This window comes from Cavia porcellus, unplaced genomic scaffold (assembly GCF_034190915.1).
Source record: "Cavia porcellus strain 051 isolate PalLab524CR breed Dunkin Hartley unplaced genomic scaffold, mCavPor4.1 scaffold_14, whole genome shotgun sequence".
Taxonomy (NCBI): domain Eukaryota; kingdom Metazoa; phylum Chordata; class Mammalia; order Rodentia; family Caviidae; genus Cavia; species Cavia porcellus.
Window position 1 is genome coordinate 74,079,449 of NW_026947497.1, and position 18,710 is coordinate 74,098,158.

Sequence of the window (18,710 nt, forward strand, 5' to 3'; positions counted from 1 at the left end):
TTTTTTTTTTTGGTGTTTTTGAGACAGAATCTCATTATGCAGTTCAGGCTGGCTTTGGGCTCACTTTGTAGCCCAGGCTGGTCTCGAACTTGCAATGACCCTCCTGCCCCAGCCTCTCGAGTGCTAAGGAGCACACTTTAAACAGAGATTCCTCCACCTTCCACCAGGGAATATAGTCCTAAAAGACTAGGGTTTGGCATGAGAGGGTCAGGAAAGGACCGACTTACTGAGCACTATTGCGTCAGATCATCACGAACATGGTCTTACTTTAACATGCACTGGGCAATGACAACGTCATAATTCTCCTTTCTAAGAAACTTTCAATGAAGTCACTGACCGCCTCTTTCTGAGACCGTGCGATTAGTAAGGGAACTCACCTGTCTGAGGTCATAGACAGTCAACGATATGGAAATGATGGACATAAGGATGATGGCCAGAGCGTATTCCTTGTAGTCTTCGCTGAACCATAAACAGACGCTGAAGAGTTGAAATACGTAAAAGGGATTTAAAACCTGTTGGCAGACACAGAGACAGGAAGACGGGGGAAGTATTCAGGCTTCACGCATCACAGCTCACTCATGTTTCCATGAGCATCTCTGGGCGGTAGATCATCCTCTCTATCGTTCTGTTTATTCAGCACCTGCGGTGCCAGACACCGCACTCTTCAACTTCACCTGACTTTTTCATTTTATTCCCACAGTCACCCCGGTGCCCAGAAGGTAGCTCGTATCCCCATTGTAAAGGTGAAGAAACTGAATCTCAGATCTGAGACACTGGCCTGAGGTCACACGTACCTGGACCTGTCACACGGCCACACTTAAAGCCAGGTAATCTGACCACAGTGCGTGCTTGTAATCAAGGTTGCCCTTGACGTTTTACAGAGTTGCCCCTGGGCTTCAACACATTGATCACCATATTGTGAAAGGAGCTGATGACATCTCCCACTTGCAATTACTGGACTTCAGACAGGTGAAGCGGTGGATCAGGTTTACAAGCTTAAAACGCTTTTTAGTCTATCACTTTTCCCTGGCACAGGAGAGCTGCTCCGTGGGAAGCCAGTGGAAAGCCTCACATTAAGGGATGAGTTGACTTTTTCTCACAGAGAACTGAGAAGATTGTGGCACTAGGACATAAAGAGTGGACTCCACCAACTGCATTCCCGCTTTGGTGGGAAACACCGTGTGCCCTCACCCGAATTCCCCCTGTTAAAACAGGAACAGTTATTCTTATCTCTCGTTACGAAAAAAACTACGTGAAAACTTTCCTATCAGCATTTTGCTTTTCTCAGCCTTGAAATCTTTCTCTAAATGTTAAGAGAGTATCTTGAAATTAGTAAGCTGTTTTATTTTTCAAGACAAGGAGGTCTACAGGTGGACAGTGTCCTGCTATATGGTTATGGTCTGGAAAGTAAGAGGAGACAGCCCAAGAAGAAAAATTTAACGTAGTAAATAATGATCAACTCTTTCCCACACAAACATTGAGATCAGTAGCTCTTAATAAAGGTGAGCAAATTGTTATCTTCTCTGTTTGATTTTGGATGTTGAGGAAATTGTATATGTTGCCTTAAAAAAGATTGGCTTTCTAACAAAAGAAAGAGAGAAAGGAAAAGACTATATTAGTTTCAAAGTTGGGAACAGGTAAACAGCATTCTATTAAAGAAGAAAAGAAACAGTGCCTTCAACCAGTCATCAAATATCAGTACACACATGAGCGTGACACTCCGTAGCATATCTGCTAGTGTACAAGAGAGAAACCTGAGGAAAAAGAGTAGATGAGAGATATGAAAAAAAGATATGTCTGGTATTCTGTTAAAATAGCTCCCATTTACGTTACTTATTAACAAGTTTCATGATGCATTATTTGGTTAGAACTACACTTATTTTCCATCCAACACCAAGAGAAGATACTGGAGAAATTACCTCCTTGCTGAGCAGTTTCCAAATAGGTGTGATTTCAACATCAATAGTATTAGGCCCACATATTAGCCTCCTACCGGGAGAGATCACAGTCACTAATAATGAAAATGAACTCATTTCCTGCCCACTCAGAAAAAGGCCTGCTTCACGTTCCCCTTGCTCACTTCTGGATGAATCTCCTCTGCTTTCTAACATTCCTATCTGGCTCGAAACAACTGAGGTTTTTTTTGCTAGCTAACACTTCCCTGGATCTTAATATGTTCTAAATGATAACTTGGATATTTAATATTACTTAACTCATCTTACTTAACTAGCACCAGAATTGGTATATTCTAAACTTTGTCCCCAACTCTGATTCCACAGAAGTGCACCAGTGATGTCATTAAAAGGAAATAAGCTTACTGATAAGCAAATATTGTACCTATTTTCTGCCCCCGTTCAGAAGTTCTGGAAAGCTCTGCAATTTATTCTAATATGAGTAGGAAGGTCATGGGCTCTTCAAAATAGGTAAATATGTAGAGGCATGCATTCCTCTGGTTGACGAGCAGAGACGGCTCCTTTAATTGTGTGGAGGAATGCACCTTGCAAGTAATTTTGCTGCCTAGAACACAAACCACTCTCTCTGTGTCTTTCACATAGACCGATCCAATAGCTTTGCTGAGTGTGTTAGAGAAGGGCTCCTCAAGCTTTAACTTAGATGGGCTGGCCTCATTAAGATGAAGATTCTGACTCAGTAGGGTCAGATCCTGCAAATCCAACATCTTGCTTTTCTTTCTAACAAGCTCTACGTGACACAGATGGTGCTTGATACTAGGTTCTCTCTGAAGTGCTAGAATGGGGAAGAAGAGCTAGAAACTTAAACTCAGTGAGGCCTTTTTGGAGTCCTTCTTCCCCTTTTTTTTCAAACTAAATCCTGGAGCAGAGAGCATAGGTACTGGAAACTACACAGATACTCCAGGGCTCTCTCAGAATCGTTCTCTGCTACCTAGTAACTGATTTGGAACCGTGGAGCTATGCACGTCTGTGTGGCGTTGTTCTGATGTTCTGTTATTTCTCTTTAACTGTGTCACCATGCTAGTCTGTGTATTTCCTGATTATAATCAGAACAGGCTCAGCCCTATTATTATAATAGCCTTTAGAGACACTGTGCAGAGGAAAAGCACTGAAACTACACTCATTTCTTGCTGTGTCTTTCAGTGTGACCACGCTCCGGCCACTCAACCTCTGTGAGTCTCAGATTCTGCACCTGCTATGTTGATGTTGTGTTGAAGTCTTTTCTACCTCCCTCATGAGGCGGCTCTGAAGATAATGGGTTTGAACACATTCAATTTAACTAAAACATTGCAACATCTTTTGATATCGATCAATTAAGATAACCACTCACTGGGCTCTATATTTGGCTAGCTGATAATAATCCTTTACAGCTAATACAGACAATAATACGTGTGGTACCTAATCTCTTGTTCTTCTCTGGTTAGACCTGATCCAAATTTTAGATGTATCTTGGTAGAAGTGAGCCAGTCTTCCAGAGATCTAAAATAATAATGAGAAGGTTGCATTTAACAGTAACAGTTTTGAGTTAACATTTTTTTCTTTAGATGCACTTTCTAAAACAACTTACCCAATTTTTTGAAACTGTCCTTCTAAATTATTCCAAACATATCTTATTTTCTGCACTTTTATGCATCTCACCTGCAAAAGAAAAGTACTAAGAAAATCTCTAATTTGAGGATTGGAGATTATACAGTGACTGAGTGGCCAAAGAGTCATTTGCAAAAGAGACAAAGACATAACCCTCAATATTTATTCAATGTGCAATATTTCAATTATTGCTACTCCCCATTAGCCTGATCTGAAACTTTTGCATTTTATTTCTACTTTTCTTCTTTAAAATAAAAAAGTTCTTATCTTTTCCTACTTTGTCTTTTTCTTTCCTACTAGACAAATGGCATCCTTATTGGAAATCATCATTTGCATGATTTAATAGCTAAATCTTGGAAACAATCCAAATGCCCATCAACTGATGAACGGATTAAAAAATGAAGTATTTTTATACAATGGAGTGTTACTCAGCTGTAAAGAAGGATGATCTTGAGGCTTTTATAGGTAAATGGAGGCACCTTGACATCATATTCATAAGTGAAATAAATCAAACTCACATTTGTAAATGTTGTACTGTTTCCCTAGTATAAACAAAACTGAAAACATAATAATATCCAGAATGTACAATAGATATTGTGATAATGAAAGGGAAAGAAAGTACACAAGAGGAAGTAACAATCTGGAGAGGGGAAAGCAGAGAAGAAAAAAGGGGAAAAGATTACATGTATATACGTATACAAGATAGATAGCTATACTACTCATTTGTGTTAGTTCACCCCAAAAAAATTTTGTGCTTTCATTGTTTGATTGTTTGATCCTTTTTTGTGCCTAAATCTTGTAACCTGAACCACTACTTCTAAAATAACAAAGTGCAACATATTAATTAGTGTTAATTTACTATTTTTTGATATTCTGTATCTTTTATATCCTTTATTCCATTTTGCTTTTTTAAAATAAAAAAAATAAAATAAATCATCATTTGGTCAACATGTATCAAGGGCTTACTATATAGATAAATATATGAATAAGTGAAATTTAGTCTCTGGATTCTACTACCTTTGAACTTAATGAAACAGAAAATATATTTCAAAAAAGAAAATTGTACCCTATATCCCAATACATAGATGTCAAGCAAATAAAAATATAACAAAGTAAAAAGACATAATCATAAAATACTATAGAAAGACAGCGAGGGCAGATGGCGAAAGGAACCGCAGGAGAGACCACGTTTGAAACCGCCACAGTGGAGGGCTGGAAGAATTCTCTCAGACATGATTGGAAGAGAGTATTTCAAGGAGTTCTGTCCAACCTAGGGAAGGAGAGGAAGCAGGAGAGTAGGCCTGTGAGACTGCGGAGGGAATAATTAAGCTGGAAATATAAGTGAAGGCTAGATTATGAGAGACATAGATGCTAGAATAAGGCCTTTGGTACATTGTCTCACAGGCACTAGAGCTGTATAGTAACCTGCAAGAGAAACATTGAAAAGGATTCCAGGGTTTGTGAAAACTGAAGCTGATACTGGGGAGGAGAGAGGAGGTTAAATGTGCTCCTTCAAGAAAACATGCTCCAGGAAATGAGATTCTGAAAGGATCATCAGTGGAAAGAAAAGGCAGAATCACACTTAGGACACTTGTGTCTTCGTAAGATGATTTCTTTAAACAACTGCATTTCCATGAGCTGGTGACCTCACAACCCCCTGAGAGAAACAGTGACACTTCCATGTGGCTGTGGAGCAATGCTTAAAGCCTCGGGTCCCACATTAGGAGCATCTGAGGAGTTTTAAAGATGCGGTTGCCTGGCTGCCACTGCCAAGAGATTCTAATTTAATCTTTTTGCAGTGCATCTTGGGCATAAATACAGTTACATTTTCCTAGGTAGTTTTGTTGGCAGCTAAAGTGGAAGAGCAGTGGAAGAGATTTCCTGTTACAGCGGTCCTTGAGAAATTCCACTAAATATCTCTGCACCTCACTTGTGCCATGAATCAATTGAATAATTGGCCAGATGGTGGCTAAGTTCTACTTTGGCTCCTTTCTGTATTATAGTCATAAATATTATAGTCAGTCACGAGATAAATTCTAAAACTGTGAAGTGTGCATAGCTGGTACATACTAGGTGCTCAGTGCACTTTGTGTTAAATAAATGAACTTAGCTTACATCTCTGGGTCATGAGACCTAGAATTATAATCCTACTCATAATTATGTCAGATATGCACACACACACACACACACACACACACACACGCACACATTTAACAGTTACCAAGTAAGAGCATTAAGTGCTATATCTTCTTTAATTTTTATAGAGTGAGTTTATTTCAATGAGATTGATTGCAAAAGAAATTATTGAACACATCCTATTTCCAAGTGATTTTCAGTATGACATTGCAGTCGCTCTGGCAATGACGCTTCTTTTGTAAGCTGTGAATTCGAAGCAAGAAAGCACATTTGAAAGTGACCAGGCCTGGAACATGCTAGTCATCATGGCTCACATTGGAATTTCTGGTTTCATGCCTTTAGACTTAACTTCCTTTTCACTATTCTTTGCAGTTTTGCAAATAATGCCACCAATCACAGCAACCATTTGCTGAGGATTCCGGAGCTTATGGCACATTACCATTAGTCTTTTTCATCATCCGGTGGTTGGGCAGATTCTTTCATCTTCACTTTGCACCTGAAGTTCATTCTGATTGCATCGCTCACAGGCTGGGATTTTAGCCCACCCCATTCTCTCCAAGAATGTAAGACTCCAGGGAGTCTCAAAAGAAAATCTAACAAAACCTCTTAAATTCAGGATCCCATGTATAGTGCATGGTAAACTCAAGCATTGTGTTTCAATTTTGCAAGCCATTCTATAAAAGGATTCTTAGAGTCTCTTCTTTGCTATGTTCAAAAACCCAAAATAATTCTTTAATTTAGTCTCCAAATTCCCATAAAAGCCTCCAAACAGCTATCATCTTGGGATTCTTGTTGCTATTATTATTCCCATCAGTGTTATCATGGCTGAGGCTATCTTCTCTCCTCTGATTTTAATGCAAGTTTCAAGCCTTAGTATGAATGTAATTCACTGCAGCTCACAAATCACCTAAATATCAACATTCACATTTGAGGTTTGCAACAGTCCTGAGAAACAGGCAGAGAAGGGATTATAAGCAACTCAAGACTCCAGGGACAGCAAGCAGCCTGAATCTCTGGTGAATGAAGCCTGGTTATCAAGCCTAGTTATCAAAACTATCCACTGCAATTTCTCCCTCACATTCTTTTTTATTTTTATTAGTGTGTGTTTGCAGAACATAATGTGTGCTTACATCCACGATGTGGGTTAGCATATGTAAATAATACATCATAAGTCTTCTTTCCACCCCTTCCTTCTTCTCCTCCATCCATTTCTTGGTTCCCTTTTTCAGATCTATCTCCCTGTCTCTTACTGTCTATCTTTTATTTTGCTCTTTAATTTATTTATACCTTAAGTTTCTCATATGAGAGAAACTATATGATATTTTGATTTGTATGTCTAATTTATTTCCCTCAACATTATTTTCTCAAAGTATATTTACTTTCCCACAGATGACTCAAATTTACCCTTCTTTATGGCAGAGTAGCACTCCATTTCTTTATCCATTCCTCTGTTGATGAACACATAGGCTGCTTCCAAGATTTAACTATTGTGAAATATACGCTATATTCTGCTTGCTTGTCAATCTGAAGCTTTCTTCATTTGTCTTTATAGTTACTTATTTGAAACAATTAAATGTGCTGCAACTTTAGGGTAATGAACTCTGAAGTCACGTCTGCCTAGCTCATTTGGGAAAGCCAACTTATCTAGCTGAATGACCACTTAGTGGAAAAGGCAGACTGCTTCCTGGAGGAGTTTGGCCTCCTTTGTCTCTGCATATTTTGGCCATAAAGACAACTAGGTGATAGCAATTGACGATAGAGAGATCTTTCAGCAATTGACATTCATTCTTTAGAAAACGACCTAGAGCTCATAAAACTAAACAGCTGTCTCCATCTATAAAAATAAAAGAAAACATTCTGTCTTATAAAATGTGTTTTTAATATGAGTGTTAACAGTCACAATCCAAGCAGTGCTAATTTAATGGTGTCAAAAAGGAAATAACCCACATGCATTTCAATAGAAAAATTGGAAATAAGATCATTTTGCAGACATAAGAAAATTCCACGAGACAGTCCTGGGCGATTACTGCAGAGTGATCTCTGCTATACACACAGGGAATGATGCTACAAGAACTAACACATACTGGACCTCACTATGTAACTGGCATTGTACTGGACTTCGAAGTCTTTAATTTCCTGAAGTCAGTCAATTAGTATTAGAGACAGGCTTCATTACCATTTTTTAAATGAGAAACCTGAGGCTCAGGAGACACAAGAAAATTATCCAACGATGCACTGTTTGGAAGGAGGAAGGCGAGATTTGAAGCATGCTCCATCTGACTACAAAGGTCATGTCTTTTGCAGTTTTTTCCACCTTCAATAGAAGAAATCACAGGAGAGAAATAGGGAGAAAAGTTAAGTTTCTCTGGCATCAGCCAGAGCCATAACTTAAGACTTACCTTTAGTCCAGGCTTCTGGATGGCTCTATTTATGACAAAATCCTCATCTGTAATGAGGGGGTGTCCAGGAGTGAGACCAAAAGCACTGCTTAATGTTGATAGGTGGATCCATGTTACCTTTTTCCAAGAGTAAGTCTGGAATTCATCCTGCAGAAACAGATGCCAAAACTCCCATGAAGTCAGGAGAAATCACTACGCTAAAAGTCAATCCAGAAAATATCATTTTAGCGCAATTCTGTGGGCTAATGGAGTTAGCAAATGTTCCAGACAGACTTAAGTGCCATTGGAATATGGTCAGGTGTAGCATCTTCAGGGGCAGTGGCTTTTCAGCATCTATTAGAGAACCTGGATATGAACAGGGCACTGACACAGACAGCACAGCTGGGGAGGGAGGTAACAGCTCATGGAAGAGCTGATTTCCTGTCGAGCTACAACCAGAAGCCTGATAGGCGCTATCACAGGCAGAAAAAAGCAAGCTTGCCAATGGCTTCTGAATATCTCTGAGGGTAAGGAAGTCAAGTCAATTAAACTCTCTCCATCTTTCGAGGCATATCTCAAATTCCACCGCTTCTCAAACAGCTCCTTTAATACCTTCCCACTGTGGCAAAAGAAAAATAAAAGAATGATAACTATGTTAATTGAACCATTCCTCGCTTGTGCTTCTAATCATTTCTGTCTGTTTTCTGACATTATTAGATCACCTAGAAGACAGAATCCATGTCTTATCATTGCTTATATCGTTCCCTAGTTATGGAGCACAAAGATCCAGGGGATACGAGTAAAACAAATGGGTGAGAAAAACTGATTGCATAGACCGCATGTGTCAGGATGCCCACACAGGTAATCCTGAGGAAGGTGCCTTATTGGATGATCCTAATTGAAATCATCTACCTTTGCAGTTCACTAAGGGCTTCACAGAATAAAGCTAGGAGGAGCAAAAGGGAATGGTTGCCAGATACCCAATGATTCCTTCATGGCTGATGCAATACCAATAGTTATTATCTGAGTGGATATAGACTAAATATAAAAGCCACTTGGATGTCTGATGACATCATCAGGCAGTCAGGATGACAAGAAGTCCAGGAATGCAATGCTTGGAGAACGCACTTCAGAGCTAGGAATCAGCTCCACCCAATAACATTTTTGTTTTGAAAGGTATCTGAGCAGACTCTGCAAAAAATAAACATGCATGAGACAATTGTACTTTTTCTCCTTGCCCTCTTGCAACCCATTTCCTGCTGCTTCCACATCCTAAAATACAATTTTTCCCCTCCCCTTATATTATAGGCAGCTATATTAGATAGAAATTTATATACAGTCACAGAGAGAGACTGGGCTCTCAAGGAAGTCATCACAAAAGTAAAGACCTCAGAATTGTGGCTGGAGGTGCAGCTGAAGGAGACCAGGCCTCAAAATAGAGAAGCAATAGGCCTAGACACCTCCCCAAGGCATAAACAGTAGCTTGGAATTAGACTGTAAATTACACTATACCATTTGGTCCAGTAGGTCCAGAGAGCAATCAGTCACCCAGGTTGTTGACCAGAATATCTGGGCCCATCCCTAAAATGCCTTTGTTCTTTCCATGTACCCTTGCTGTTTGATTCATTTCCCTTTTGAATCAATATTAGCTAAAAAGCTCTACTTGTAATCCTATAGACTGATAGTAGCTTGACCCACATTGTACCTTCATTGTGACTTTGCTGTATAAATTACCCCAACAAAGGGCCTCGGCAACAGCCCACTTTCAGGAATCACCCCCACCCCCGGTCTCTAAGCCTCTATTTCTCAATAAACCTTTCCTACTCTTGACCTCCACTGTCCCTTGGAATGCATTATTTAATATTCAGGGGACCTGAACTTGGCATATCTGACATCTAGCAGATCGGGAGTTATCTTTCTCCTGTATCATCACTAAGTCTTTATGTGGCTAAATCTGAACCATCCTTCTGGGTCCAGCTCGAAGGCTATGGCCTGGGAACTTCCTTAATTTGCCTGGAGATGTCTCTTCCAAACCAAGCTGTCAGAGTACTAGAGATTCTTCCCCCACTGTCACCATCCACCTCGCCACTCCTGTGGGACTATGGGTAGAGACCATGACAGAGGTGGCTCTGTGCTGCAGTCAGCCTAGCACAGATACTGAGAAAGGAAGACGGAGAAAGAGGAGAATGGAAGGAGGGATGGGGGAGAGGAAGGCAAAGCAAAGAAACAGAGAAGGGTAAGAGAAGGTAAAACAAGAAATTTGAATCATAATGAATTAAATTTAAGAAATTTGAAATGGAGCCTGGTGTGGTGGTGCACCCCTGTAATCCCAGCGCTGAGGAGGCTGAAACAGGAGGATCACTATGAGTTCAAGGCCAGGCTGAGCTACATAGAGAGTCTAAGGCGGACCTGAACTACAAAGTGAGACACTGTCTCAAAAGAAAAAAATTTTACATGGGTTATGACTAAATCAAATCAAACCAACTTACATGTAGTTATTTTCAGAGCCTAAAAATGACTGAAGACAGCTGAATTTTAAATAACTGAGCCATATGCTAGATACAATAAAGCAGGCCACCAATTCCAGCACATGCTATGACATAGCAGAGTGTTGCCTTAGCTCTCATCAGTGGGAGGCTTGCTGTGGGAATACTTTGAGTTTCTTATTATAACAGTAATAAAAATGCTTAGCAGTTGCTGCACTCCATACATATTATGTTATATATGCATTATTTCACTTAACATTCCAAAACACCATAAGATCGTTATTGTGATTATCCTACCATTTTATAGAGGATGAAATGATCACACAGAACTCCTAGAGTAAGAATTTGTACATACACTCCCATCTCTGTTTGCTCCCTCTGGAGTTCTCTCTACCCCTCTGCTCTATTCTATATTTTGCTAAAAAGATAAAAACAAAAATAAATTAGTGGCCAGGGATATAGCTCAGTGGCATAAGCACCTGTTTAGCAAGCACGAGGTCATGAATTCAATCCTCAGTATCAAAATAAATTTAAAAAATTTGTTGATTGGGCTGCCATTCTTATAGCTGGCTTAAACTGGGATTGTCAAAGAACAAAGTTTCAATTTTAAAAAATGTAGTGAGAAAGCACACTCTTTTAGGTGTATAGAAACACAAATTGTAAAAGAGTCATCAAGGTCCGAGACCTTTGGCCACCAAGTAAGGATAGTTAGGAGGACAAGACTCTTAATAAGCAAAGGATAGTGGTATCAGCTACAAAGTTTCATTTGGTGACTGAAGTTCTAAAATCGTGTTGCATCCATTCATTATCTCTTTTTAGATCCCAGTTCTCCAGAGTCAGTAGCGTTATCTCCATTCTGCAGCTGAGAAAACTCACCATGAGCAAGGCTAGGAATTGTTCAAGCCCATCTGATATTGGTAGTAGGGATAGAACCATGGCCTGGTCCAGATCACCCCTAATCTCGGCTCCTTCCTCTTTATTTCAACAGGCTATCCCATGGAGTTTGTGGCTTGGATGTGAAAATCACCTTGAACTTCATCACTGTGTAGCAAACAACATCCAGTTTCTCACAATCTCTGCTCGCTTGGCAGTCCAGAATCAACCACAGCCAGAAATCAAGCTGTTGCCCATCATCTGACGCAGGGTGACAGCTGACAGCCCTCCAGACTGTAGTGCCTGAAAACGGAGGTGGACTCCTGGAACTCCAGATTCTCAATACCCAACATTAAGCTAATGTACCAACTGCAATGCCTTAGTCCAGGTGAGTATTAAAAGCTGAAATTCACCTTCACACTCATATCTTATTAAATCTTGTGGTATCACAAAACCACCCATGCTTGTATATACTCATTTGAATCGAAACTCATTTCCTGTTGTCCCTTTCTGGTTAGGAAGTACATGTTGAGAAAAACTGCTGTGCCTGATCTTAACTGCTATTTATTAGCTACTTAATCTTGGGAAAGGAACAAAGACGTGGGAACTTGATTTACAGCTCTAACAATAGTTATTTATATAGTCTCAAGAGCAACAGAGATTGACCCAAGTGTTATACGTGGCCCTGCACACACAGCCTCAGCATCTGCTATGGGGGGAAGAGAAAGGTTTATTCCTGGAGCTCAGAATGGCTCAGAAGTATTCATGAAAGATTCATGTATTTCCGGGATCTTTTCATAGCGTAAACCCTTCATGTGAATCAAAGAATCATGAGGGTCTTGTTTTCTAGCATGAAAAGAATGTGACTGTGCCTTGCAGACACTTCCATCTGCAGCCCATGAGAGCTCTGCGGGCCATGGCTTAGCAGCAGCAGGAGCAGGACCTTGGACACAGGGGCAGGGCCAGGTGTGCAGCTCTGAGGGTGACTGCTGGACTGAGCTGCGCTCTCTGAAGCTGCTGGCAGAGAGGAACCATGGGTAGGAAGGAATGGGCAAGAAAGGAAATGGAAAAAAGGAAGGAAGAAGACATAAACAGAAAAAGAAGCAGGGAAAGGGAAAAGGAAGAGAAGAAAAAGAAAAACCTACTAAGAGTGAAAAATCAAAACAGTGCCAACACACAAACGGCACGCTTTGGTATTTGGAGCTACATTTTTTAACGTCTAATCTTAGCATTTTAAGGATGTTTTTTAACTTTCTGGGACCTGGAATTACTTCATTTAGGAGATAGAATAGTCCTTGCTCTTTCTTGGACTGGTGTGAGGATGAAGTGAGATTGTGTGTGTTAGAATCATTTGCACACTGTGAAATGGGTTATCAAAAACCACTTTAAGAATGTTTGCGCTCACATGGGCACACACACACACGCATGTTTGTGTGTGTGTATTACTGCTCAAGCACCACCAAAAGTTTCTATGCAGAAACACTTGCTATGTTTAAGGCAAGTCTAACACTAATGCCCTCATTGTCTGGGTTCTGTGCTCCCACCCACATCACCCAGCAGGCCTGGCATGCCCTGCCAGAGCTCCAGGAGTGAGGGAAGCCACCCATGACCATATGCTGCAGCCCTCATCTATCAAGCAAGATGATCCCTCCTAGTGTGTGTAGTCAGCTTTGCAACTGGACCTGTACTGGAAAGTCTCACAAACGCCTGCCCCAAGAGCTGCACCCCTCTCTTTGCACCTTTTAAAATCTATTAGACCCTCCTATCTTTAGCTGCTCCTCCAGCGTTAACCAGAGCAGACTTAACCCACTTCAATCTCGCCTTCTGCATCTTGAGTTCAACTTTAATTTTTAATTACCTGCTCTTGTATGTCATTTTAAATGGATCTGCTACGCCAGAGACCCTCCAAATAAATGAGATTCTAAATTAGTCTTTATGTAATTAGACAAGAACTCAATTATTTCAAACATTCTTCCTGAGACTTAGATAAAAATAAACTTGGAATATCCATAGTTTAAAAGTCTGCTGTCAAGTTATTTGCATTAAGATGACACCTTAAAAAGATTTTATTTGAATTATAACTGGACTGTAACGACTTCCTGTTAAGGAGGATTGGGTGACTCCAATCTGAAAATATGTCATGTATTTGTTCTCCATGTTATTAAAAAATCAGCACTTGGTATTTATCATCAATCTCATACTGATAAGATTACAGATCATTAGCACAGATACTGATTAGATAGTGATTTCCTACCATTTAAAAAAAAAGAACATGATTTGCTTACTGAAAATCTTTAGTATTCAGTTTATTTTCAGTTTCTCTTTTCTCATTAAGTACTGCTAAGAAAGGACTTTTTTATCTTTCACCAAAAGATAAGATTAATTATTATTTTTTATTTTATACACCTTAAAGGATAATTTTATTCATTTTTCAAGTTATTTCTGAATTTTAACCAATGTCTGTAATGTGCCACATTTCCATGCAAACAACGTGATTCACATTCATTGGTGATTTCAATTAAATGTTCCTAATGATTTTCATGTTTTCCGTCTTTGTGATAATTACAAACACATTCTCTTCCCCTCATTGTCATTGTATGTCACATGCTGTCAGAGAATCAAAATGTGCAGAGAACTTTGTGATAATTAGATATGAGGCTCGACTCAAGATGCTTCAGTCTGATGTTTTAACAGCCAGCATTTTCCTCTCAGTTTCAATTAAAGATGTCAGCGCAGGGGACTTCAGTTCACAAACTTAGGAGCTTGGCAATCAGCCACGCAGGTGGCATCCTGAAGCTGCCCGTTCCCTGGAGTCTCACCTGGCAGCAGCTTCCCTGCTTCCTGGATTTCTTCCCCTAACCCTGGGCTTGGTCTCTCACGCCTGTACCCTGCACACAGAGGACACCTTGTTCTGTCCATGACTTGCCCAAAGTTTCCTCTGACAGCCTTTCTACTATTCACTCATTCATTAACTTACATATTCATTCACTTGTTTATTCATTCAATCCATGTTTACTAAGTACAAGTCAGGAGCAGACATTATTACAGACACTGGGAATGTAGATATAAGCAAAACAATGAAATCCCTGTCCTTGTAAAGTAACATTGTACTAAAGAGTCTGTCTGTCTCTGTGTCTCTCTCTGTCTCTCTGTCTCTCTCCGTATGTCTTTCTCTCTCTCAAATACAGAGGTAGGTGTTTTATTAAAACCTCCTCATTCCTCAGCCATGCATCATCTTCTCTATTACATCTTCGTTGATTTATTTCCTGCCCCCACTCTGGAGGAGGTTAACACTGTCTTGCATTCAATTTTTGCTCTTTGTTTTCATTTCTTACTGTTACAGCGCTTGACAGTTTGCCTTGTATTAAAATGCTCTTCACTTGGTGGTTTATTAGATAGAATACCATCCATCATTCCCTATAACAACTTTGGAAAATGACTCTTATTAGCTCCATTTTATGTGTGACAATCCAGAGAGAACAAGTAATTTTACCACCTCGGGAAGACCATAACCAGGAGTTCCCCTTGCATTTCTCTTGTCTTCATAAACTCAGTGAGCGCAAGTGAATCCCAGTCGCAGTGCTCGGTCATGGGCAGGGCATAAGGAAGAAACACAATCGTCAGTGAAAGCCAGACTCATGCAGCTCATCATATCGCTCCACAAACAAGTGTAAAAATCAAACTATTAAAAATGTTACTTAGGGGGCTGGGAATTTAGCTCAGCGGCATAAGCGCCTTGCCTTGCAAGTGTGTGTCGTGAGTTCGATCCCCAGTACCGATAAAAGAAAAAGACAAAAAAAGAAATGTTAGGAAAGTTTCATGGCCATGGTAGGATTATGTAATAGAGATTTAATCAAGTCAATAAAATCACAACTTCCCTGAGATTCAAAAAGATGAGTTGGAAACAACAGAGGCTGATGAGGAGAGGCACATGAGGACAGTCCTCAGAGAAGAAATCATGTGGGCAAAGAATTTGAACCTCAGTCTTCTGACTCTGTGGAACGGTCCCTTTCCTCCCCTCACTGTGGAGCCCAGCCAGCCAGCCCATGGCCACCACAGGTGTGCAAGATATGGTTCATTCAACTAACCAAGATGAATTTAATAGAATCTATACCAAACAGTTTTAGAGTTTCTACTATGACTTTATTTCAACAACACTAAAGTAAAGTGCCATAGATGAGAAAACAAGAAAATATTTCCTCTCCTAAAATTCATTGCCCTGCTCCTCATTTCAAACTGAACTTTCCTTAGACGTCAGCCTGAGATTCCATGAGCTGGTCACTGAGAAATGAACCTATGTTAAGATAAAGTTTTGGGCTATTATTCTCTATAACTCAGTGTCACATTGTGATTTAATAGTATGGAAAGTATTTACACGCATGTTGTGTCATTTAGCCCTTCCTACAGACACTATTTTGCCCTCCAGTTTACCAATAGTGGCACAGAAAAGTTCAAGCACTGAGAGCTGGAGGAGCATTGGAACTAAAGAGCCTGTCTCTTCCTGTCCAGTGACCAGACTCTGTGGAGCAGTGCTGGACAGTGCCTTAAAAGGCCTGGGTGCCCGAACTAGGTTTCCAGTGTCATTTGTGCCCTGCTTCAGGCAATGCATTTGTCTGTAAGAGCTGTCACAGCAGAATCCCACAGCCTGGGTGGCTTAAACAAGAGCGGTATATCCAGCTCTACAAACTTTAATTCTGTGACTTGAACAATTATTTCTAAGATGGCAATATGTAATCTATTAACTAGTGATTTCCTACTGCGCATTTTTTTTCTTCTGTAAATCTGTATAACTTGTACCCTTCACTGTTTTTTTTTTCTTTTCTTTTCTCCTTAAATAAAAATTAAAAAAAAAAAAAAAAAAAAAAAAAAAAAAAAAAGAGCGGTATATTGTTTCACCGTGCTGGAAGCTGGAAGGTCTAGATCAAGGAGCCGGCTGGGCTGGTTTCTAGGGAGACCTCCCTGTCGGGTTTACAGAAGGCTGCCTTCTCACCCTGTCCTCAATGCCTTTGCTCTGAGTTCTCCCGGTTCTGCTGTCTCGTCTTCTCCTTCTATGGACATGAGTCCTGTTGGAATCATGCATCACTTATGACCTCACTTCACCTGAGTTACCTCTTAAGGCCCTACCTGCAAATATTTCGGAGGTTAGCACTTCGACCTATGAATCTAGGGAGTAGGGTATTCCGTAATAGACGAGCTACTCACTCCTCTGCCTCTATTCCCTTTTCTTTTCAGACCAAAGCCGTACTTACCTCCTTGTGAGGACTAAACGAGATGACATACAGGAAGCACTGGAACGAAAGCTAGGCCTGGATGCAGGCACTCTTCAGGCACTGGCTAACTTTCTACTCTATGACCATTCTCCAGGCACTGAACCAGATAATCTACTGCTCTCCCTCCACTCGCAAAACAACTAAACAAACAAACAAATTCCCCAAAAACCCAATTTCTCAAAAACTATATGCTGAATTATTCTGGATTTTCTTTTTTGTAGTTGTTATTGTTGTAAACATGAGCATTGCCTTTGATGTTTCTTATGGCTTCTCTGCTTCTCTGTTCACCTTTGTGGCCAGTATGCTCCAGTAGTACTGAGAAAATCCTTATTGTGTGATTTCTCCAATACTACAACTTTTTCTGTGTGTCATATAACTAAGTCAAACATTCTCGCCAATGCTGACCATTTTCAGCTAAGCAATGTTGAGAGTATGAGGCCAAAGTGGCAAGAATATCAATGACTCTGGCCAAGAGTAGTGAAGAAAGGGAATTAAAAAAATGATATACACAAAAATAATAGTGCTTTGCCAAAGTTATGTGTCTGTAAGGGCAGGATAGGCGACCAAGAAAAGTAAATTATTGTTACTTTATTCATAATCCTCTAAACACCTCATCTTACCTGGAGTTCATCTTTGGATTACAATAGACCCATCTCTAAGGAAAACGTGCTTATTTTTCTGGTATCTCTTTGGAACTTTTTAAAAACAAACTTAGAAGAGTAAATTTTGTGTACTGAACTCCACAAGAGAAGTCACAGGACTGGCCTGAACTTGAAGAGATCTTTATGCTGCATTTAAATCCCAAGGGTTGAAGTGCTTATACAAAGAGTCTGGAATAAAACAAACAAGATATCCACCTCATTCAAATAGAAGGAGGCTAGTCTGGCATTTCCAGACTCGGAAAGCACAAGACCCCAGGGAAAAAAATGCCTATGTTCAGTAGAACATTCATTTGTCTAACCTCCTCAAAAGAAGTTCTTCTGTGTAACATAACTTTGGAAATTCTCTCTTCAATTGTTTTGAAACTCACTGTGAAAGATTTCAAAGACTGGTCTGGTTAATTCCTTTGATAAAGAGGCAAAGTCTGCTCAATAAGATTTAAGTACAAAAAGTTCAGATATACTAGGCAGACATTTTGGCTTGTTCACGTTATGAACCAGTTATTTAATTAAAATAGAAGTTCTTTGGTAGATTTCAGCATCTGATTGATTATTAAATTGCTTGGGGGAGCGCTAGGAAACAGGGTAAAGTGGAAGAAGCCACTTCCAGGTAAAGACACTGCTTCTTCAGAAAAGAGAGGCAGTGACATCCTCCGAGACTCCAACGCTTCCCCTGAGGGAAAACACGTTCCCTTTGCAGAAGGAGTTCAGGAACAACACTCCACTGATGTTTTTGAGCGCAGAACTTATGCCAGCTAGCACTTGTTACATTCCCCAGTAAGCCTGACCTTGGACCAGGTGCATTCAGTATTAATTCACTTAATCCTTCAGACATCCATGAAAAGTGACAACATCGTCTCCTCTTGCTGGGTAAAGAAATTTAGCTAAGAGAGTTGCAAAGTAGTTTGGGGCTGAGATTTGGGCTCAGAGCTCAAGCCCAGGGTCTTTCCATGTTACTCAGCATCGTAATGAAAATTGATAATGTTTACCGCTTCATATTAGCATATTCTTGTGCCTTTTTTCCTTTAAAAGAGTTGAGTGATTTGACAGAGTCCTCAACACAACACGAAAGTTAGTGTTACTTCCCCATTTAAGAAAAATGATTGTCTAGTAATTGTAGTCTTTATTTTTCCTGGCTTATATTATACAGAGCTATGAGCTCTGGAGTAGACACCTACTCTGGGAGTAGGACACCAGGACTTAGTCCTGGCTCATTCCCCCACTGACATATGAGGTTAGGTAAATTGTGTCACCTCCTCAGCCCCAAGTCCTCATCCATCAAGTGACTCAGGCTTATATGGTGAGTGCTGTGCATTTTTCTTTCATTCTCATTCTCAAAACATTTATTACA

The 18,710-nt window shown here is 40.1% G+C and overlaps 1 protein-coding gene across 2 annotated transcripts in view; it reads right to left on the minus strand.

The window, feature by feature from the left end:
- The window catches only part of Atp13a4 (ATPase 13A4), a 123,859-nt gene that overhangs the window by 60,976 nt on the left and 44,173 nt on the right, over nt 1-18,710 (minus strand). For both annotated transcript variants that reach the window (XM_063261243.1, XM_013140753.3), the window contains 5 exons: nt 8,093-8,239; nt 3,538-3,608; nt 3,369-3,449; nt 1,920-1,989; nt 378-512 (listed from right to left, as the gene is read on the minus strand). In XM_063261243.1, coding sequence (XP_063117313.1) covers nt 378-512; nt 1,920-1,989; nt 3,369-3,449; nt 3,538-3,608; nt 8,093-8,239 — 504 coding nt within the window. The remainder of the gene's footprint in view (nt 1-377; nt 513-1,919; nt 1,990-3,368; nt 3,450-3,537; nt 3,609-8,092; nt 8,240-18,710) is intronic.